This window comes from Canis aureus, chromosome 1 (genome assembly GCF_053574225.1).
Source record: "Canis aureus isolate CA01 chromosome 1, VMU_Caureus_v.1.0, whole genome shotgun sequence".
Taxonomy (NCBI): Eukaryota; Metazoa; Chordata; class Mammalia; order Carnivora; family Canidae; genus Canis; species Canis aureus.
Window position 1 is genome coordinate 102,108,228 of NC_135611.1, and position 22,995 is coordinate 102,131,222.

General features: G+C 46.9%; 2 protein-coding genes across 3 annotated transcripts in view; both read right to left on the minus strand.

Annotated features, from left to right (window-relative positions):
- LOC144323313 (olfactory receptor 6Z7-like) overlaps nucleotides 1-22,995 on the minus strand; it is a 38,265-nt gene that overhangs the window by 8,366 nt on the left and 6,904 nt on the right. The window contains exon 2 of one of the 2 annotated variants that reach the window (XR_013388733.1): nucleotides 19,897-20,903. The exons of the other annotated variant lie outside the window; for it this stretch is intronic. The gene's annotated coding sequence lies outside the window, so the exon portion shown is untranslated. Of the gene's footprint in view, nucleotides 1-19,896; nucleotides 20,904-22,995 lie in introns of those variants that run through there. 2 annotated transcript variants of the gene reach the window in all.
- LOC144297029 (olfactory receptor 10A7-like) lies at nucleotides 3,195-8,309 on the minus strand. Its single transcript, XM_077870932.1, has 2 exons — nucleotides 8,213-8,309; nucleotides 3,195-5,214 (listed from the first exon to the last, which is right to left on the minus strand). The coding sequence occupies exons 1-2, from the start codon at nucleotides 8,307-8,309 to the stop codon at nucleotides 4,193-4,195; spliced, it is 1,119 nt and encodes a 372-aa protein (XP_077727058.1). The 3' UTR covers nucleotides 3,195-4,192.

Below are 22,995 nucleotides of genomic sequence, written 5' to 3' on the forward strand. Positions count from 1 at the left end.
CCCCCTCAGTGCCCTTCACCCAGTCACTCCATCATCCCACCCACCTCCCCTTCCACTACCTCTTGTTCGTTTCCCAGATTTAGGAGTCTCTCATGTTCTGTCACCCTCTCTGATATTTCCCACTCATTTTCTCTCCTTTCCCCTTTATTCCCTTTCACTATTTTTTATATTCCCCGAATGAATGAGACCATATAATGTTTGTCCTTCTCCGATTGACTTACTTCACTCCGTATAATACCCTCCAGTTCTATCCACGTTGAAACAAATGGTGGGTATTTGTCGTTTCTAATGGCTGACTAATATTCCATTGTATACATAGACCACATCTTCTTTATCCATTCATCTTTCAATGGACACCGAGGCTTCTTCCACAGTGTGGCTATTGTGGACATTTCTGCTATAAACATCGGGGTGCAGGTGCTCCGGCATTTCACTGCATCTGTATCTTTGGGGTAAATCCCCAGCAGTGCAATTGCTGGGTCATAGGGGAGCTCTATTTTTAACTCTTTGAGGAACTTCCACACAGTTTTCCAGAGTGGCTGCACCAGTTCACATTCCCCACCAACAGTGCAAGAGGGTTCCCCTTTCTCCACATCCTTGAGAAGGATGTTTTAAAGATTTGTAAAAATTTATTCATGAGAGACACAGAGAGAGGCAGAGACATAGGCAGAGGGAGAAGCAAGCTCCCTTTGGGGAGCTCGATGCGGAACTCGATCCTAGGACCCCAGGATCATAACCTGAGCAGAAGGCAGATGCTCACCACTGAGCCACCCAGGCATCCCTTGAGAAGAGCTTTTTAAAGTGGCTTTGGCAACCATTGGGTCCAGGCCAAACCCAGAACTGCAGTGTCAGGCAGGGAAACAGCCCGATGCTGTATCATTTTATCATTTTAGCAATCCTTTGGTTGCTAAAAAGAGAAGCTAACTGGATCACTTAAGCCAAGAAAGTGGTTGGATACTGCAGGGTTGATGAAGAACCATATTTTTCCAGGATCATGGACCAGGAGAGTTTTGGTAAACCAGATAAGAAGTACTAGGCCACCATAGAGAAAAGTCAGTTCCATATTCTGTGCTTGTTTCACTCAGTAATCCAATTCCAGGGAGAAAGTGCTGGAATGGTTTAGTTTAGGGATACCAAATCAACACCCTGTATACGGTGAGGGCAGAGGGAAGCACTTTGGGTCTTTGTTGTTGTTGTTGTTGTTGTTTTTGAGGGAAGTACTTTGATCAAACTGCCAAAGACAAAAGACTGTAGGGAATATGGTCCATATAGTTTCCCAAAGACAAATCCACATACAGTTATCAGGAAGGGGGAATGAGTACACAGCAGGAGAATCAACGGATCTCATGAGAGATGCCCTATGGCTGAGGAAAGTGGTGGCTTATCGGATGCCAGGAGGCTCAGCCTTTTACCTCTTCCTCTCCACAACTGCACTGGGGACGGGGTTGATGGTTCAATGACTGTGGAGGCCGAGAAAATTTTAAGGCCATTCCACTTTAAGTTCAGCGTTAGCACAAGTACAGCCATCCCAGGCCCCTGTGAATAAGAGCTGAAATTTACATTACCTCAGTTCCAGGAAGAAAACAGCTTACAGCTTAACGCCCTAGAAAGCCTCATATTAGAATAAGAACAGAGCCCAAGCCAAGGGCAAGAAGCCCCATATTATAATGAGAACAGAGCCCAATGCCCTGGAAGGCCCCATATCAGAATGTAAACAGAACTTGAGAAATTCCTCCACCCCTTCTGGAGGTCCCCTAGACCAGCCCTTAAAACTAAGCTGAAACCCACCTTGGGGTCCAAGTCCCTGCTCCGCTGTGTCGGGTATACTTGGACCCAAGCTCGAGCTTGTAAATAAACCCTCGTGTGTTTGCATCGGTGTCAGCTCCTTGGTGGTTTCCCGGATTCGCAATCTTGGGCACAACATGACCACTTCTATATTTCAAAGGATAGTAGTACTGAAGTTCCTAGTCTTGGTCACAATTGTCCAAAGAAGTAGGTCAAGCAGATTTCAGCGGTGAAGACTCAGAGTTTCAAAGTAGGAAAAAGAGTTTGGTTAGATTGTAGACCACTTTCCCTTTAGTATTTGCATTGGGGTTGATGTGTTGGCCTTCTTTGCCCTCTCCCTTCTAATAGGGATCTGCTAAACTAGTAGATCCATATCCTTATATTGGAATCACCCAGGACTTATGTTTGCATGAATACATATTCCTGGACTGTGAGCACAAAGTTTCTGATTTGATAGATTGGGTGGGGCCCAGCCTGGGTTTGACATCTCCATGCTGAACGACCACCCCAGGTGTTTCTGAACCACATCTTTAAAAAATGCTGTGCATTCCTGAAAGGTCATGAGGGCACAGACTATATTACATTATTCACCACAGTGTCCTGAGAGCCTCGGGAAGTGCCTGACTTGTTTGTTGTTTGATGCCAAATTAAGGAGAAGACACCTGGGAAGATGAAAGCATTGGCAGAACTGGTCTGATGACAAAGAACAGAAACTCATTCAGTCTGGTGCAGTAGTTGTATTTTTATACTGTTTGTCATATTAGATTACCACCGTAATCCTGAGTGGTGGCAGGGCAGGGGTTATTCCTCACACCCTTTCCTGTTTATACAGGGTGAAACTGAGCCTCAGAGAGACTAGTCCAACAACCCACATTGAAGGGTTTTAGTCCATCCAACTCCAAGTCCCTTAACACCAAATCCAGCATCCTGGGAGTACTATAGTACATTACCTTCCAAGGGTGGAGCTTCTGGGTTTCTAATCTATGAGGATAGCTATGTGAATAATGAATGGAGACCATTAACTGAGCACCAACTGTGTTCCAAGCACTGTGCTAGATGCTTCCATACATCTCTTTGTTTAATGGTAACAACTCAGTGTAGGAAGTATGGCTACTATTCCCGCTTCACAGATGAGAAGACTGAGGCTCAGGAAAGTCAAATCCTAGTTTGTACAACCAAGAAAATAAAGAGAGACAATTCAGATCCAGGTTTGTCTTCTAGAAAAACTAGATCCCTTCAAAAGTAGCCCATAAACTGAAGGGAAGAAACTTCTCCTCTGATGTATTTACCCATATTCAAAAAAATATTCTTACTGAGCTTTAGAGAAGAAATAACGTAATTCGTGTACCAGGCTAGTTATTAGAGATCAGTAAATCAGGGCACTGAGAAGGATAGGACATCAACCCAAATTGGCTTAAATAAAAGACAAATTTACTCGTTCACCTAAGAGGAATTCCTAAGGGCAAGACACACTTTGGGCATGGCTGGATCCAGAAACTCGACAAAATCAGAACCACATCTTTCCCCCCCACCCACCACCATTGGTTCTGATTTTCTTTGCAATGACTCCATTATCAAGCAGGAACTCCTCTGTTAAAGACCAGAAGACCAGATAGCTGATTGCCTCTACAAGCTTACATCCTTAACAGCTATGAACAAAGAGAAGTTTGAACAAAAATCTCAGTGTCTGGCTCTCCAAAGTTAAGATCTAAAGCCCCTAACTACTTAGTCCTCCCTTTATCGATAGCGTTTGTCTTATAATCTTAGAGTTCCTCCCACAAAGACACAGAGTGTATTTCCTTACCCCATGACTTTGGATATGGCCATGTGACTTGCATTGACTAATGGTATCTTATTGGGTGGCACATGACCATAGCTTTGAAAATCATTTGAACAAGGGAGCCTTCTCATTCAGCTATTGTAATGAGAAAAACCATGCCAGAGCTCTGTTCCCAGGAGAAAAATGGGAAATGTGTGGACCAGAGGGTCTTCTAGCTAAACCAAGCCTATGATGGTGAGCACTCATGGGCATGAGCCAAGATCAGAAGAACCACCCAGATGACACCAACCCAAATTAGCTAACCCTCAGCTGATTGACGATTAACAGCAATATGTGACATGTTTTAATACAGTACATTCTAGGATGGTTTTCCATGCAGTACTCTTGTGGCACTTACTAATACACTCTAGTTGGCCCAATTAGGTTCATTTATCCACCACTACCAAATAATAGTAATCAGGGATTGAATGCTCTGCCACGAGCCTTTTCTTGGACAGGAAGGTGGAACCAGCACCACCATGACCGGAAGAGGAAAACAATAGAGTTTTCCAGAAAAAAGTCAGAGCACTGTATGATATATTTGCACATAGATCCGTGTCAAACATCCATCAACAATTCCTGAAGAAGTCATTCATGGGGTCCAGATTCCTGGCCATGGCAACACACGCGTCCCAGGGCAGCCCTCACCTCCTTGTTTCGAAGGCTGTAGATGAGGGGGTTGAGCATGGGGGTTACCAGGGTGTAGGACAAGGACACCACCTGCTTGCTCTCCGGGGAGTAGCTGGCCTTGGGTCGCAAGTGGATGACCCCCGTGGTGCCATAAAACAGAAGCACCACGACGAAGTGAGAGGCGCACGTGGACAGGGCCTTGTGGCGCCCCCTGGCAGATGGCATCCGCAGCACGGTGGCCAGAATCTTGGTGTAGGACGCGGCTATCAGACAGAAGGGAACCATGATAACCAGCACCGTGGCCGCCAACACGTTGGCCTCGAAGACTCTGGTGTCTGCACACACCAGGCTCAGCAGAGGCGCGATGTCACAGAAGAAGTGGCGGATGCCTCGGGGCCCGCAGAAGGGGAAGCGGAACAGCCAGATGGTGAAGACCAGAGACACAGGGACGCCAGCCAGCCAGCACGTGGCGGCCAGCAGGTGGCAGAGCCGCGGGCTCACGATGGCGCCATAGCGCAGAGGCCTGCAGATGGCCACGTAGCGGTCCCAGGCCATGGTCGTCAGGAGGAAGCACTCGGACGTGACGCAGGACAACACCAGCAGCAGCTGCAGGGCGCAGCCGGCGGGAGACACGCCCCGCCCGGGCCGCAGCAGGGTCAGAAGCAGCTGCGGCACGATGTCCAGCGAGAAGCACATCTCCACCAGGGCCAGGTGGCGCAGGAACAGGTACATGGGCGCGCGCAGGGCCGGGTCCAGGGCGGTCAGCAGCACGATGAGCGCGTTGCCCAGCAGCGTGAGCAGGAACATGGCCAGGAAGAGCGTGGCGAGCAGCGGCCGCAGCGCGGGCACGTGCGCGAAGCCCAGCAGGACCAGCTCACTGGGGACGCAGCTCTGGTTGGCGCAGGGGGGGGCTTCGGGGGCGCCCGGGGGGGCCCAGGCGGTCGGCATGGCCCCGGGCGGGGGCGTGGCGGGCAGGAAGCCTGCGGGAGGGGACGGGTTGAGCTGAGGCTATGGAGAGCAGAGCTGCACCTGCCGGGGCTCTGTCTCCTCAGTGGGTGCTGCCCAGAGCAGATAAGCTCATGCCATGTGCAGGGCCCTCCCTGAGGGCCCCCATGAGCCTGGTAGGAGATCCCGGGGCTTACAAGGCTCACAAAGCCCTGACTGGCCTGGCCCACCCACCTTCTGACCTCTCCTCCATGGAGTTGCATCCACCATGCCTGATCCTGCCTCAGGGCCTTTGCACTTGCTGTTCCCTCTGCTTGAGATATTTTTCCCTTGAATGTTTGTGCTCCTGTTTCCTTCTCTTCTTAAAAATATGAACTAAGATGCCCCTCCTTCACAGAGATCTCTTCCTCTATGACCTGGTTTCAAGTATCTTCTCCACAACATGTACGCACACTAGCCCCTCTCTATGACTTCATTTCATTTCTAAAACACATTTGAAGTAACTTGGTTTATTTGCTTACTTTTCTGTCGTCTGTCTGCCCCACTTAGAGGGTCACATCTATCAGCACTTTTCTGCCTGCTTTGGAGTGGTGTCTGGCATGGGAAAGAGTGGCTAAAACATAGTAGGTGCTCCATAATATTCAGTCCATTTAATGATTGAGTCTCTTTTCTGTAGATGACAGATAAAAGAATGTACTTTCTCCACACAAAATATTTTTTGTTCTGTTTGTCCTGAGCCTATTTTATCTCATTTTTTTAAATGTTGGTTTTGACAACCAAATCAGTGGTTCTCAACTGGAGATGATTTAGCACCTCCATCCCCCACTGGGGGACTGTGTATGGTAACATTTTGAGTTGTTATATTTGAGGTTCTATTGGCATCTACTTGGTAGAAGACAAGGGCACTGTTAAACATCATACAGTGGTGCCTGGATGGCCCAGTGGTTGAGCATCCACCATTGGCTCAGGTCGTGATCCGGGGTCCTGGGATTGAGTCCCCCATCGGGCTCCCTGCAGAGAGTGTGCTTCTCCCTCTGCCTATGTCTCTGCCTCTCTCTCTGTGTCTCTCATGAATAAATAAAATCTTTTTTAAGAACTTTATCTTAAAAAGAACATTACGAAAAGTAACAAAACTCTGGCAGGTGCACAAAATCTCTGGCAGCCCCTAATTGTATCAGTCTGTATAAGAGACTCAGGAGTTTACCAGATTCCTGTCTGAGGAGTTACTTTTTCTGGTCTATGGAAAGCTCCTAGAGGAACAGAAGGGCAATGCCATTGGTTCCTCATCCTGCCCGTGTGGGCTTCTGATTTTTTTTTTTGTAATTTTTTTTTATGATAGTCACAGAGAGAGAGAGAGAGAGAGAGAGAGGCAGAGACACAGGCAGAGGGGGAAGCAGGCTCCATGCACCGGGAGTCCGATGTGGGATTCGATCCCGGGTCTCCAGGATCGTGCCCTGGGCCAAAGGCAGGCGCTAAACCGCTGCGCCACTCAGGGATCCCTGATTTTATTTTTAATACAGTCTTGTCTGACAGTTTTGGTTTCACCTTCACACAGTTTTTGGGAGATTCTCTTCCTCATGCAATCACGTGGACCATGGCCACAGCCTCATCAGTCTTCCCATCTCCCCTCACTCCTCAACATTCATGGTATCCACACTCAGCAAAATCTACTCCCTCTCCTGTGGAATTCCTATCATTTCCTTTGCCCTCCTGGGAAAGACATAGATACACCTTCAGGTCAGCAGTTATGCCCAAGGAGGGAAAGAGAGAGACTAATCATGTACATGCCAAGCATTCACACAGGACTCACTGTGTACTGAGTCTCAAGCACATTACTAGTGCATGCACACAACAGTCCTATACACTAGGTACTGTCATGCCCAAATAACCATGAACTAACAGCCTATGTCCCCACAATTCATAGAGGGAACATAGCAGCCAGTGTCTGAGCTTGGCCAGAATGATTCACCCTGGCTTCCCCAGGAGAGTGTCCACACTCATCAGGGGAGGAGGTCTCACTTGCAAACAATGGCTACCAGTCATAATGTGTTAAACACAGCAAGACAGACAGAAACAGAGACAGAGAGAGACACACAGAGAGAGAAATCAGTAAAAACCTGGTGAATCTTGGAGAATGTCTGGGGGTTTTTTAGGCCACACAGAGGATTTTGACCATTGGTCTCTTACAACAATAAGAATGCTTTTAATCCTGTAAAGGGCTCTCAAATTCTCCAGCGAAGTCCACAGAATAAGCAAAGTTCACACAAAACCTCTTGATGACCCTCTTGGAGGGCAGGGACCTTCTCTGGCATGGTCCCTGATGAACCCCCAGTGACTGACCCAGTACCTGGCACACGAAGGTGAGTCCTCTATGTGAGGACACCCTCTCTGGATAATTCCTCCTGCGATACAATTCCCAGTCAATGGCTGTTAATGTCCCTCAGAAGCCCGCCAACCCCCACCACTGGCCACATCCAGGATGATCCACGCAGAGGGTGCAGAATGACAATTGCCTCCTTCCATGCAGCTTCAGGTCACCTAGTATGCTCACCTCTAGATAGGAAAGGAACCATCGGCCATGAAAAAATTCCCTTAAATGATAGGTTTCATGCAAACAGCACTACTGGTGCTAACAGCACTAGCTTGCTATAGGAGACTAAGGTTAGAGCTGAGCTACCCCACCAAATACAAAGGTGAAAGCAGCCTTGAGTGAGAGCTCGGGGCAATAGCTTAGCTGGGATGAGTGGAGGAGACTCCCTCATCTATAAAGGGAGGTGATGGTACCTCTGGCTCAGGGATGGTGGGAGGAAAAAGGCCCAGTAAGCACTTCCAACTGTTTCAGGGAACTGACTCTAAAGCCAGCTAGATGGAGACTTAAACCCAAGTTCTGCCATTTGCTAGCTGTGAGTTCCAAAATCTCTCTGAGCCTGTTTCCTTGCCTGCAGACTGATGGTGTCTACCCCCATAAGACTGCTGAGAATTCGCTGAGATCATGCAGAAGGCTTAGGACACAATGAGCATTCAATAACTGACAGAAGTGATCATCTGCCTCATCACCACCATTATTATCATCATCCTCTTCATCGCCAACTTTCATTGCCATCATCAACATCACCATCATCATCACCATCACCATCATCATGATCACCATCACCATTATCATCATCATCATTGTCATCATCACCATCAATATCATCATCATCATCACCATTACCATCGTCATATCATCATCACCATGACCACCACCATCATCATCACCATCGCCATCAAAGAATGATGGTCATGGGGAACCCCAGCCCTTTCTTCCCCTTGCAGCCTGGAGCCCTTACCTTCACAGAGGACCCACTTACCTTCTGCTTCTTGGTCTGTCTGAAAGTGAGGACAAAGTTCTGACTGTCCCCCTTGATCCAGGAGTTTCCAGGGCTGACTGAGATTACAGGAGCCAGAGATTTCAATCTTTGGCTCTGGCCACACAATGAGAGCCCTAAGGACCTAACCCACAGAGAATTCTGCTCATTACCAAATTGGTGCTTGTGTGTTCCATGTGAAGGCAGAGGGAATTGGGGAGTGAGGAGCCTCTGCTTCTCTGAAGACTCTAGTCTCCACTACATTCCCTCCTCCTGGGCTTCTCCATCTTGTGTTCCTACTGACCTCTTGCTTCCAGAATGTTGCAGAAGGGCTGTATACTGTCTGCTCCTATCACCCATATAAGAAATCCATTCTTTTCATCTTGGCATTCAAGGTCCCCAGAAATCTGCCCCTGCCCACCTCCCCATCTTTATGTCTTAACATGTCCTTGCTATGATTCCCCCACTGCCCCATAACTCTTGGTTACATCAAGGGAGCTGAGATAATCACTGTGCTTATGATTTATGTTTTTTCATGTGTGTCTGCCATGCTTCAATAGCAGAAGTAAAAGCCATTTGAAGGACTTATTTTAGGCAGTGGCAGTAGTAGCTATTGAGGGATTGGGTGTTGGGCTTTGCAATCAGAATTCCACCCCTGAGTGCTTGGGTGAAGGGTGTGAGCCCTGTGACCCACAGTTTCCCCTTCTGGAAAAGCACCTGCCTTCCAATATTTCATGCATATGTGATGACCAAGGATCAACATAAATCCTGCTTCTAAGTAACTAGCACAGTGCCTTGTTCTTCCTGTGCCATCAATAGCCGAGCTCTGGTGCTAGCATCACTTCACGCCTAACCACATCACTGCACCTCCAGGGCCCGCATTACATTCGAATCACATTGTGAGCACTTAATAAGTGTTTGGAGAGTGAGTGAGTGAGTGATTGAGTGATAACTGCTGTCATCTGCTGAATGCTTACTTTGCTGTGAGTCAGTTTAGTAAGTCACAGACAGCATTAAGAATGGGATAGAGTGGAGAATATTGGCATCTCTGGATGTAAGGATTAGGGAAGTTCCAGATATATTTCTGTCTATGTCCCTTTCTACTTCAATACGTCCATTTCCATAGACATATCTATGTCACGTCTGTGTTGGAATCAATGTTGCTGTATCTGCATGTCTATCTCTTTGTCCATATTTGTGTCTATATTAATTTTAGATGCTACAGATAGGTGATATCATAAAGCATTTGTCTTTGTTTGGCTTATCTGATTTATCACAATGGCCTCTAGGTCCACCCATGTTGTCACAAATGGCTTAGGTCTGACCACCTGTGTGTGACTGCCATGCATTTCCTACTGGCTGTCTGTAACCTGTTTGTGCCTCCATTTTGTGATTGTAATGTGTAGAGTAAGGATCACAGTACCATCTGCCTGATAAGGATATTCTGCAGCTTGAGTTTCAACATGTAAAGCCCTTCTGAAAATGCTTGGCACATAATAAACTCTATATAAAAGTGTTAGCTATTGTATCTGGCTGACAATGAATGTTTTACACCGATTGGAATTCAAAACCAAACCCAAAAAACAAAACATGAAAGTCCATGCCTGACATACCTATCTTAACAATGATTGTATTGGATTAGCCTTTTGCCCTGTATCAGAGGTTAGTGGCCAACTATGGCTCTGTGCCCATTGTCTACAGCCAGAAAGAAAGAAAAGGAAAGAAAGAAAGAAAGAAAGAAAGAAAGAAAGAAAGAAAGAAAGAAAGAAACAGAGGAGGTTTTTACATGATTAAATAAATGGTTGGGAAGAACTGTTATTCAAAATAGTACTAGAAGTCCTAGCCTCATCAATCAGACAAAAAAAAAAAAAAAAGAAATAAAAGGTATTCAAATTGGCAAAGAAGTCAAACTCTCTCTCTTCGCAGATGACATAATACTATATATATAAGACCCAAAAGATTCCACCCCAAGATTGCTAGAACTCACACAGCAATTTAGCAATGTGGCAGGATACAAAATCAATGCACAGAAATCAGTGGCATTACTGTACACTAACAATGAGATGGAAGAAAGATAAATTAAGGAGCCAATCCCATTTACAATTGCACCCAAAACCATAAGATACCTAGGAAAAAACCTAACTGAAGAAGTAAAGGATCTATACTCTAAAAACTACAGAACCCTTAGGAAAGAGATCAAGGAAGACACAAAAGAGATGGAAAAACATTCCATGCTCATGGACTGAAAGAATAAATATTGTGAAAATGTCTGTGCTGCCCAGAGCAATTTACACATTCAGGCAATCTCTATCAAAATACCATGGACTTTCTTCACAGAGTTGGAACAAATAATCTTAAGCTTGTATGGAACCAGAAAAGGGCCTGAATAGCCAGAGAAATGTTGAAAAAATAAAACCAAAGCTGGGGGGATCACAATGCCAGATTTCAAGCTGTATTTCAAAGCTGTTATCATCAAGACAGATACATAGATCAATGGAACAGAATAGATAACCCAGAAATTTACCCTCAATTCTATGGCCAACTCATCTTCGACAAAGCAGGAAAGAATATCCAATGGAAAGAAAGATCATCTCTTCAATAAATAGTGTTGGGAAAACTGGAAAGCCATGTGCAGAATAATGAAACTGGACCATTCTCTTACACCATACACAAAGATAAACTCAAAATGGTTGAAAGATTTAAAGTGAGACAAGAATCTATCAAAATCCAAGAAGAGTATACAAGCAACACCCTTTTTGAACTTGGCCACAGCAACTTCTTGCTAGACACATCTATGAAGGCAAGGGAAACAAAAGCAAAAATGAACTATTGGGACCCCTTCAAGATAAAAAGCTTCTGCACAGCAAAGGAAACAGTCAACAAAACTAAAAGACAACCTACAGAATGGGAGAAGATATTTGCAAATGACATATCAGATAAAGGGCTACTATCCAAGATTTATAAAGAATTTATCGGGATCCCTGGGTGGCGCAGCGGTTTAGCACCTGCCTTTGGCCCAGGGCGCAATCCTGGAGACCCGGGATCGAATCCCACGTCAGGCTCCCGGTGCATGGAGCCTGCTTCTCCTTCTGCCTGTGTCTCTGCCTCTCTCTCTCTCTCTCTTTCTCTCTCTCTCTGTGACTATCATAAATTAAAAAAAAAAAGAATTTATCACACTCAACACCCAAGCAACAAACAATCCAGTCATGAAGTGGGCATAAGACATGAACAGACATCTCTCCAAAGAAGACATACACATGGCCAACAGGCAAAAGAAAAAATGCTCCACATCACTTGCCATCAAGTAAATACAAATCAAAACCACAATGAGATACCACTTTACACCAATGAGAATGGCTAAAGTTAACAAGACAGGAAACAACAAATATTGGAGAGGATGTGAAGAAAGGGGAACCCTCTTGCTCTATTGGTGGGAATGCAAACTGGTACAGCCACTCTGGAAAACAGTGTGGACGTTCCTCAAGAAGCTAAAAATAGAGTGACCCTATGACCCATCAATTGCACTACTGGGTATTTACCCCAAAGATACTGATGTAGTGAAATGACAGGACACCTGCACCCCAATGTTTATAGCAGCAATGTCCACAATAGCCAAACTGTGGAAGGAGCCACATGTCCTTTGACAGATGAATGGATAAGGAAGATGTGGTCTATGTATACAAAGGAATGTTATTCAGGCATCAGAAGAGACAAATACCCACCATTTGTTTCAACGTGGATGGAACTGGAGGGTATTATACTGAGTGAAATAAGTCAATTGGAGAAGGATAATCATCATAGGGTTCCAATCATATGTGGAATATAAGAAATAGTGAAAGGGATTATAAGGGAAAGGAGGGAAACTGAGTGGGGAAAAATTAGAGAGGAAGACAAACCATGAGAGACTCCTAACTCTGGGAAACAAAAAAAGGGTTGAAGAAGGGAAGGTAGGCGGAGGGATGGGGTAACTGGGTGGTGGGCACTAAGGAGGGCACTTGATGGGATGAGCACTGGGTGTTACACTATATGTTGCAAATTGAACTCCAATAAAAAATATACAAATAAATAAATAAATAAATAAATAAATAAATAAATAAATAAAATCTATTTAAAACTCTATTATTCTCTGTTCTTTTAAATAAAAAGAAAAACAAAAATGGTTGGAAAGAAAATCAAAAGAATAATACTTTGGGATACATGAGCATTATATATAATTCAAATCTCAGTGTCTCTAAAAAAGGATGTTTGGGGACACAGCCTGGCTCCCTCATTTGTGCACTGTCTCTGGCTGCCATCAGGCTACAATGGCAAACCTGAGAGGTTACAACAGAAAGTACAGAGCTGGCAAAGCTGAGAATATTTACTATCTGGCCCTTTGCAGAAAATGTGGTAGGACCTCTGACCTATGCACAGAAATTCATAGAGACAGAATGCACCTAAGGTGCATGGAAGGTCAGAGAGAGGGAGCCACATGTGCAAGATCGCAGAGCTAGGTGTCCAGCCCTGTGTTTCCAGCCCCTCTGGGTCAGCCCAGTGCAGAGCCCGACCCCTAGAGCCAAGCGAGGGCCCAGCAGGCTGCGGGGCACACCTGGGGATTTTGCAGGCTATACATGAGTGGGTTCAGGACCAAAGTGATGATGAATAGCTTGTGGTGTTCGGTGGGGAGGCGCTAGAGTCCCAGGGGCGCAGGTACCTGGTGGCCACGCCACCATCTAAAAGAGCTGATCCAGCCAGCCAGGTGGGAGCTGCAGGTGGGCTGGACTGAGAGGGGGCTCTTAGCTGGCCCTGGCCACCAGAATCCAGGTGTGGGATGTGAGAATGAAGGCCAAAGGCACAGAGAGAATGGTGTGCCCAAGCCAGAGACCACAGTTGGCTGCGGTGTGGACACACGCTGTCCTCAGCACCTCAGCTGCTGGCACAAGTGGTCACTGCCCTCCAACCTCACCCCCACCAGAAGGTGCATCGTGTACCTGGGGCAGCAGGCCCCATGCCAGGGGCCACCAGGAGCCAAGTGATGCCAGGTAGATCCAGGCCCCGTGGAGGTCAGGGCTATGCCAGGTGCAACCAGGACCCCATGGACGTCGGGGCGATGCTGGGTGGAGCCAGGTCCCAGTGGAGGTTGGGGCAATGTCAGGTGCAGCCAGGACCCCACGGAGGCCGGGATGATGCCAGGTGGAGCCAGGTCCCCACGGAGGTCAGGGTGATGCCGGGTGGAGCCGGGTCCTGGCGGATGTGGGAACGATGCCAAGTAGTCAGTCAGAGTCATGTGAGGTGGAGCCAGGCTCGCACAGAGGTCAGGGGGGCCAGTGCAGCCAGGTCCCCTCAGAAGTCAGCGCAATGCCAGGTGAGCAGGCAGGGCATCCCAGGGAGGGTGGTGGGCAGCCGGCCTGTGAGCCAGTGCTGCAGGAGCCTAGTTGTCTCTACATGTTTTCTTCCTTCTTTTCCCTCTGCCTAAAGCTTATTTTCATGCACTTGATTTCCTTTCTTCTCCCTTGTCTCTCCCTCCATCCCTACAACTCCTGGCTCCTCACAGTTCTGACCTCCTCTCTCCCTGCAGACTTCTCTGCCCAGACCCTCGCCACCTTCCGTCTGCTGGATTCTTTCCCTCATGGGCCTTTTCTTCTGTTGCCTCATCTTTCATCAACCCTCCCCTCCTTCTCCCTCCTCAGTTCCAGCCCTTGTGTGAGGGCAGGGGACAGTGGGGCAGTGGGGCAGTGTGGTAGCCATCCCACCTCCGCCCTGGAATGGGCAAACACAGGGCAGGCCCAGACAGATGAGAAATCTGACATGTTCCTCCCAAGGGAAGATCCTCCCCAGGAAGTCTCTGCAGGACACCCACCCTCCAACAGTCCCAGAACTTTCCTGGCCTTGCTCCCAGCCAGCCACACCCCTAGAGTTGACCCCAGAGCCCAGCACTGAAGAGGTGCCTGTATGTATTTGTTGGAAGAATGGAGGCTAGTCGCTGAGGGTGAAGGTGTCCCCAATGCATTGGTTCTGTAAAAAGTCTGCCTGTGTCATAGAATAAGGATATGGAATGTGCCTCAGTTTCGTCATTTGTAAGATGCAGACAATTACTATATCTAACCTACAAATTATTTGAAGAGTATAAGAGTTAAGTAAACAGTGTTTTATTTATTTTTTTTAAGATTTTATTTATGTACTCATGAGAGACACAGAGAGAGAGGCAGAGACATAGGCAGAGAGAGAAGCAGGAAGTTAGCTCATCATTGTATCTGCAGCAGCTAACCCCAAATCTAGCCCATGCAGTGTACACAAAATGTATTTTTGAATAAAGAGAAAAACACACGTGAGTACAGACATGCACATCGACTTCATATGATTCTAATTCCTCTCTTTTTTTTTAAGATTTTATTTTTAAGTAATTTCTACGCCCACCATGGGGCTTGAAGTCATGACCCTGAGATCAAGAGCCTCATGCTCCACCTATCAAGGCAGCCAGACACCCCATAATTCTCTTTCTACAAAGTTGTAGCAAGCACCTCCCACTGGCCTCTACATTATTTTCAGCAGATCTGACCATGCTTCCATTTAGATTCTAAATGTCTCATTGGTCCTCACCCAGCAATTTCGACTTTCACAGTAGAGACAGCTCAACAGACCCGTCCCCAATAGGAATGGGAACTCATTATCCATAGATCAATAATCATGTCTGGGAGTATAATGCTGTTATAATAGTGTTTACTGGGATGCCTGGGTGGCTCAGTGGTTAAGTTTAGGGGTGACTGGATGGCTCAGTTGAGCGAATCACTCTGGATCTCAGGGTGGTGAGTGAGTTCAAGCCCCACATTGGGTGTAGAAACTACTTTTAAAAAATCCTAGGGCACCTGGGTGGCTCAGTGGTTGAGCGTCTGCTTTTGGCTCAGGCTGTGATTCCAAGGTCCTCGGATCGAGTCCCACATCAGGCTCCTCTCAGGAAGCCTGCTTCTCCCTTTGCCTATATCTTGCCTCTCTCTCTGTGTCTCTGATGAATAAAAAAATAAAATCTTTTTTAAAAATAAAATTAAATAATTTTAATTCCAGTACAGCTAACCCAGTGTTATTTAGTTTCAAGTGTACTATATAGTGATTAGAAAACAAATTTGTTTAAAAACTTAATTACTGTAAAGATTTATTTTTTTTAATTTTTAATTTATTTATGATAGTCACACACAGAGAGAGAGAGGCAGAGACATAGGCAGAGGGAGAAGCAGGCTCCATGCACCGGGAGCCCGACGTGGGATTCGATCCCAGGTCTCCAGGATCACGCCCTGGGCCAAAGGCAGGCACTAAACCACTGCGCCACCCAGGGATCCCTGTAAAGATTTATTAATACAGTATTTGGCAAAGTTAAAGAAGAAATTTCAAAAAATTAAAAAGGAGATTTTTTTGAAACCAGTATTACACTACATGCTAACTGACTAGAATTTAAATTAAAACTTTTTAAAATGCACATAAATAAAGGCATACCTTGAAAATAGAAAAATAAATAAACAAAAAGGATATTTTTTTAAAAGATTTTATTTATTTATTCATGAGAGACACACAGAGAGAAGCAGACACATAAGCAGAGGGAGAAGCAGGCTCCCTGCAGGGGAGCCCAATGTGGGACTCGATCCCAGGACCTCGAGATCACAACCTGAGCCAAAGGCAGATGCTCAACCACTGAGACACCCAGGTGTCCCTTACTTAGGATCTCTTATTGGGCTCTATCTTGGCATGTGATTGAGAGCCAACCCTCAGGCAGCAGCTTTTCAATTATGCAAGTATGTACAGTCCAGGGGGTTCATAAGCATTTGTGCCAGGTGATCTAGAGGTACCTGGGTGGCAGAACTCGGGTCCCCAGACGGGTGTGTGAGCTCCTGTCTGGGAGATGCTGGCCAGCTGTCCTGAGGCAGAGGGACAGTGTCAACACTGCCAGGCACCTGCCCCCAACCCCAGAGAGTGCAGGGTAGGATGCTAGGGGCAAGGCAAGCCAGAAGCCTGCCCCTCCGGCCAAAGCTCTGGGAAAAGCAAACAGGCCTTTTTCACTGAAAAACCAGGGCTGTGTTTCCATCTGCTGTGTGTGCCGTGCCCCGGGGGTGACAGCCTGCTAAGAACTGTCTCTCTGATTGTTACAGTCTCATGGGATCCAGGAAGGATCCCCCAGGACAGCAAGCAAGGGGTGACTCCTCTGGGCAGCTGCCACGAAGTAACATCAGTATCTTCAAGTCTGTGAGATGGTGGGTTTTAGTGTGGAGGAGTTCTCTTAGGGGAGACCTGGGTGGCTCAGTTGGTGAAGCACCTGCCTTTGGCTCAGGTCATAATCTCAGGGTCCTGGGATCGAGTCCCAGGTTGGGCTCCCTGCTCAGTGGGGAGGCTGCTTCTCCCTCTGCCTGCAGCTCCTCCTACTTGTGTTCATGCTCTCTCTCTGTCAAATAAATAAAGTCGAAAAAAATATTGGAGTTCTCTTAGTACAATGTTCTTGAAAGTCAATAAAATCCCTGAAAATCAGTAAGTCTGTTGGATTAAAAAAGAAAGAAATCCTTTTTACAATATTTTTATTTATAAGTTAAAAAAATTTCCCTGAAATATGTTAATGCACATAATTCTCTGAGAAAATGGCCTGTGGCAGAGAAAGTGCCCTGTAAGCATACAGCTGTGATAACCCTTGCTGTGATTATTACTAGCATCATCTGTGGCTATAATCCATATTGTTATCTCCCTCTATCCCAAGCTCCAGCCACCATAGTTCATTGTTCTTAAGCCCTTTTGTATCAGGGCTCCTTTTTTTTTTTTTTAAACTTTATTTACTTACATCATCTTTATAACCCTGTGGGGCTTGAACTCATGACCCTGAGATCAAGAGTCGCCTTCAGAGAAAAGTTGTAGATAGTGGTCTCAGAGTGAACACAAGTCTTGCGCAGGCAGCATGTGCACAGCTGTGCCGACAATGTGGTGAATGTAATGAACCTGATGTTAAGAATCCTTGCTTTCCAAATACTCCCACATTTTGGAAAGGAATTTGATTTCTTGGACTTAAGGTTTTTTAGGGATTTGAGAGGTCAAAAAACTCCAATGAGCAGGTGTGTACATGACTCGGGCTCAGGAGAGGAAGGATGGCTGGCGGCAGATGTTTGAGACAATTGAACACCCTCAGCCACGAAGCGTCTGAGAGCCTACTGAAGTCCTGGGGGCAGGTGAGGACATGCAGGAGAGGTGACAGCAGAAGCAGCGTGAACCTTGTGGGCCATGACTGTTCTTGACAAGGGGGAATGGTTTCCCAGGAAATTGCTCTCAGAAACATGCTCATGCACAAATAGTTTGCACAGTGGGGTCTCTGAGGTACAAACACCTTGCTGGTGTGGGTCCCCTGGGAATCCACAGAAATCTGCTCCCTCCTTTATGATGAGGCTGCTTGGCAATTCCACATCCTCAGAGCAGGGTGGTCAGATGGTTCCCCAATACCATCTGGGGGGCAGTGTGTCCAAGATCCCTGGGCCTGGGGCTCAGAGGCTGGGATGGGGGTAGGATCCACCCTGGCCTCATCATAGGCAGAGTTCAAGCCTTCTAAACTGGTCCTCGGGGAACCTCATCACAAGCTACCACCAGACACCCCGCCCAACCATGTGCCCCAGGTCGGGCACTGGGTACCAGAATGGGCCCCACTGGGAACCCAGAGGGGCAGTCACTAGGAAGGTTTTGGTGGGGAGCCCTTGACACAGAAGCACAGACTCCCCTGCCTTCCTCTCTGCATGTGGGGATTGAGGGCAGACTGCCAAGAAAGCTTCACTTGCCCCTTTGTCTTTGTCATTCCATTGTCTGTCTGTCCCCTGTCCGTCTGTTGCTATGTTTTTTCTCCAGGTCTCTCCAAGTAATGCTCTCTCTCTCAAGTCTCCCTGACCCCCTTCCCAGGAGCCTATCCCTCCCTATCACCATATTTCTGCCTTTTACACTTGCTTTCCTGCTCCCAGAGTCCTTCTGGACACCTCTGTCTGTCCCCTGGCACCGCATTTCTGATTTGTTTCTCACTGCCTCTCTGGCTCCCTTGGTCAGCATCTGCACATCCGCAGCCTCCTGCTTCCCAAATCCTTTGGGCTTCCTCTGTGTGACCTTCCATTCCTTCCCGAGAATCTGCCTCCACTGGAAGGTCTTGATCTCCGTCTCCTACCCCATGTCCTCTTTTTTCTTTCCTCCTACCCAGCCTGGCTCCTGTCACACGGCAGGTACCACGTGACCTGAGTGACGAAAGAAACACACAAGCCGACTTGATATGCGGCTGTAGGCACATCCCACCCCACAGTTGGGGCTTCTCTTCTTCTTTATAAAACAATGGGGCTCCTCGACCTCACCTCATTCTGTACATATGCCTGAGGTCACCCCTGTGTGTATGAGCATCACCTGCCTCCCTTAGCTGTCGCTGAACCCATAATCTGTGACTCTAGGTGCTTCTGTGCTCCCTTTTGCCCAACAGGACCACACTGGAGCATTCCACATGCCTGCTGGATATGCCAGCAGTGCAAACCTGACTACTCCACCCCACCCAGCCACTTGTCAGGGCTGTGTTTGCTGTGCGAAACCTTGCAGTGTGAGAGGTATCTCCTACACAAAGAGCAGACACTTGCACCAACCATACAAGAGTAAACCCTGCAAACCCAGGGTCCCTGTCCTGCAGCACAACCCATGCACAGGCAGCTCTCCACCACAAGCCCTTTGCTCTTGCCCCTGGGGGACACAGAGGATGTGGAGAACCAAAGCAAATGAACATAAATCGTTGGCACCTACAATTTCAGCCATGAGTCCTATCATTCTCTGTCTCTGATCCCAAAGCCCCACGTCTTTTCCAGCATCTATTTAATCCATGAGGTTGTAAGTAGGTATAATCCCAGCCCTTTCACAATGCTGGCCAGAAAGACACAGCCCAGGCTAGAAAGTATAGTGGCAGGGCCCCAAGGCAGTAGCACTGCACCCCTGGAACAAGCCCATGGTGTGCAGCTTCCTGGAGGAGCTCCTAAGGCCACAGAAGCTGCTAGACGCAGCTCTTGTTGGAGGCTGGCCATCGTGTCCTGAACCAGCCCCAAGAGTCAGACAACAGCCACCCATCCCTCTTCCCCTTCAGCTATTGAGAATTTATGGGACAATCTCTTTTGTGTCCACATCTATCTCTCTCTCTCTCTCTCTCTCTCTCACACACACACACACACACACACACTCATTCACACTCACACACACACACTGATCCTAATTGGCTCTTCCTTCACTTCCTCAGATGAAATATTTTTTTAAAATATGAGTTCGTGTGTGTGTTTGTGTGTGTGTGTGTGTGTGTAATACACACAGAATGATTGCAAAGAAGTAACTCAAAGTTTACAGCCCCAACAAGGCAATCCAGAATACCAATTTATTTCTTCCCTCCTCAGCCCCACATCTTAGAAGTCAGCCTTTTCCCCCAAGAGCCTCCTGAAGGCACCTTCCATGTCCTTGTTACACAGGCTGTAGAGGAGGTGGTTCATCATGGGGGGTGAGGACGCCATAGGACATGGAGATTATCTTATCTCAGTCATGGATGATCTTGTCCTGAGGCATCATATACATGAAGATGGCCGTGCCATAGAAGAGGGCCACCACTGTGAGGTGAGACCCACATGTGGAAAAGGCCTTGGCATGGCCCCCTGCAGACCGCAGCCGCAGCACAGACACTAAGATCCTTCTGTAGGAGGCCACGATGAAGGCAAAAGGAGCCAGCAGGGTCAGGGCACTGGTGCCCACCATGAGTGACTCATAGAACTGCAGGTAGAGCAGGCAAGCTTGAGCAGGGCCAGGAGCTCGCACGATAAGTGATTGATGACCTGGTGAACACAGAACTCCAAGGGCATGGTCAGCACAGGGACCGTGGTCAGCAGGAACACCACAGACCATGAGGTCCCAGCCAACAGACTGCAAAGCCAGGGCCCCATATGCCTGGAATAGCACAGGGGGTCAACAATGGCCACACAGTGATCATAGGCCACGGTGGCCATCAGGAGACACTCCACTACACCCAGATAAAGTCCCACAGCCATCCGGGCCAAGCATCAACCTAGCGAGATGATGTGAATGGTCACCAGGCATTTGATGAGGATCTGGGGCATGCTGGATATGGTGTAGCACACGTCCAGGAAGGAAGTACATGGAAGAGGAAGAAGTTGAAGAGGAAGAAGTACATGGGCGTGTGGAGCCGGGGATCAATCATAGCAGATCAGGAGCAGGATGAGGCTGTTCCCGAAAAGATTGATGATATAGGACAGGAAGATCAGGCAGAGGAAGATGGTTTGAGCCCATGGGTACTGGGAGAGCCCAAGCAGAATGAAGTAGACCTCCTCTGTGCTGTTTTGGCTGTCCATGCCCTTCCGAAACTCCAGCTGGGTGGGAAAATATGGATAATCTTGAGAGGTCGTTGAGAAACTGGCAGCTTTTTATAAATAATGTTGGACTCTTTCAAGGCACCAACACTCCTGTGTTCCTGGGCACTGCTGCACAAACTCTTACCCCTTCATCCCTGTATCTCTATGGCCCTTGCTGAAGAATGGTTGCTTGATGCATGGTACCATTCAGAAGCACTCATGGACCCATCCAGATAGAATAGCCATCCATTTGTTATATTTGCGGATTGATGGATCAGGGAAAGGATTGGGTCTTTCATTCACTGATTCTCTACCTTTGTTTATTAGGTTCTTTCATTCGTTCATTTATAACTGAGTCATTGACTCATGAATCCACTTATGAATGGGTTCACTCGTTGTTTCTTTAATGCATCTGTTCATCAGTTCAACAAACACATCAGAGCAGCTTCTAACTGGTCCAGACTCTATCCCAGGCAATGAAATTACAGTGGGGAATGAAAATACAACAACAACAAAAAACAATGCCCATGCTCAAGGAGTTGGTAGACTAAAGAAAAATTTGAAAAGTAACACTAGTACACTAAATGCTAACACCCTGTTCCCACTGTGCTCCTGTCCCTGAAATTATATCTGCCTGTACCCTTTTCCAAGATCTGCAACTTCTGGGAGTTTATTGTGCCAGTGGGTCACATGTGCAAACTGAGATCAAAAGGATTATTTTCCAACACATTAATTTTTTTTAATTTATTCATTTATTTACTTAAGCCATCTGTACACCCAACATGGGGCTCAAACTCACAACCCTGAAATCAAGAATCACAGGCTCAAAAAAAAAATAATCACAGGCTCCTCTGACTGAGCCAGGCAGGTGCCCCTCAAACATTTTTTAAAGATTTTATTTATTTATTCATGAAAGACAGAGAGGCAGAAACATAAGCAGCGAGAGAAGCAGGCTCCCCACAAGGAGCCCAGTGTGAGACTCGATCTCAGACCCAGGGATCACACCCTGAGCTGAAGGCAGATGCTCAATGCTGAGCCACCCAGGTGTCCCCCTCAAATGCATTTTTAAAAACATAAATGCTGGGTTGTATTCCAGAAGATGGAAAACTATCTCCAGATCTAAAAATACGGGACCAGGTAAAGAAATTGTGGCCCATCCATGACAAGAACACTCTGCAGAAGCAAAAAGAATAAGGAAACTATACTGATATACATATATATACACATATTTCTAATATATTGTTAGACTAGAAGTGTGGAAGTGAGTTTGATTGAGGTAGTAATTATATGGGAATATTTAGGTATGTGTCCGTGAAGGAGAGACAGTGGCTACCATTTTTTTTTAATGGGGAAGAAAATATGTTGTATACCTTCATCTCCTCCTTCAACCTGACACCCAAATTGAACACTGCCATTTTAAGGCATGAGAGAGGACATGTCTGAAACTAGGATAAAGCACAGTAGGAATGATATAGTATCTGCCTAGCACTTGTAGGAATTTGAGTTTCTGACATGAGGAGATTAAAATGCTTCCTAAGGAAATGAGGGAAGAGCGTTGGGAGGAAAAGTGACCTGATTAGCATGGCCAAGAGGAAGAGGGAAGAGCATGCCAGGCAGAGGTAATAGGATGGATGGATGGATGGATGGATGGATGGATGGACAGATGGATGGGTGGATAGATGGAAGGAAGGAAGGAAGGAAGGAAGGAAGGAAGGAAGGAAGGAAGGGTAGATGGAAGGGTGGATAGGTAGATGAAGCTGTATCAGGTTACACATCCCCTTCTCCCATATCCAGCCACACACCAGGTTCCAGCAGAGTCTGATCCAGGAACTCCACCCCTTCCTTCCATGAAGAGACCACACACAGGCAGGAATCCAGCTGCCCTCACACTTTGGGGAGAACAAAAAAATCATTCCAAGGAGCCCATGTACCACATCTTGGTCCCTAGCACCTACCCAAGCAGTTTCCCTGAGAATACACACATCTTGTCTCCCTCTGTCTGTATCTTTTTCTTCAGTCTCCCACAGAGTTTCTGGAAAGCTCGGTGGGGATCAGTGGAGCCAAGGCAGGGGGAGAACTGAAGAAGCAGAGAAAGGTGAGTAATTGGGAG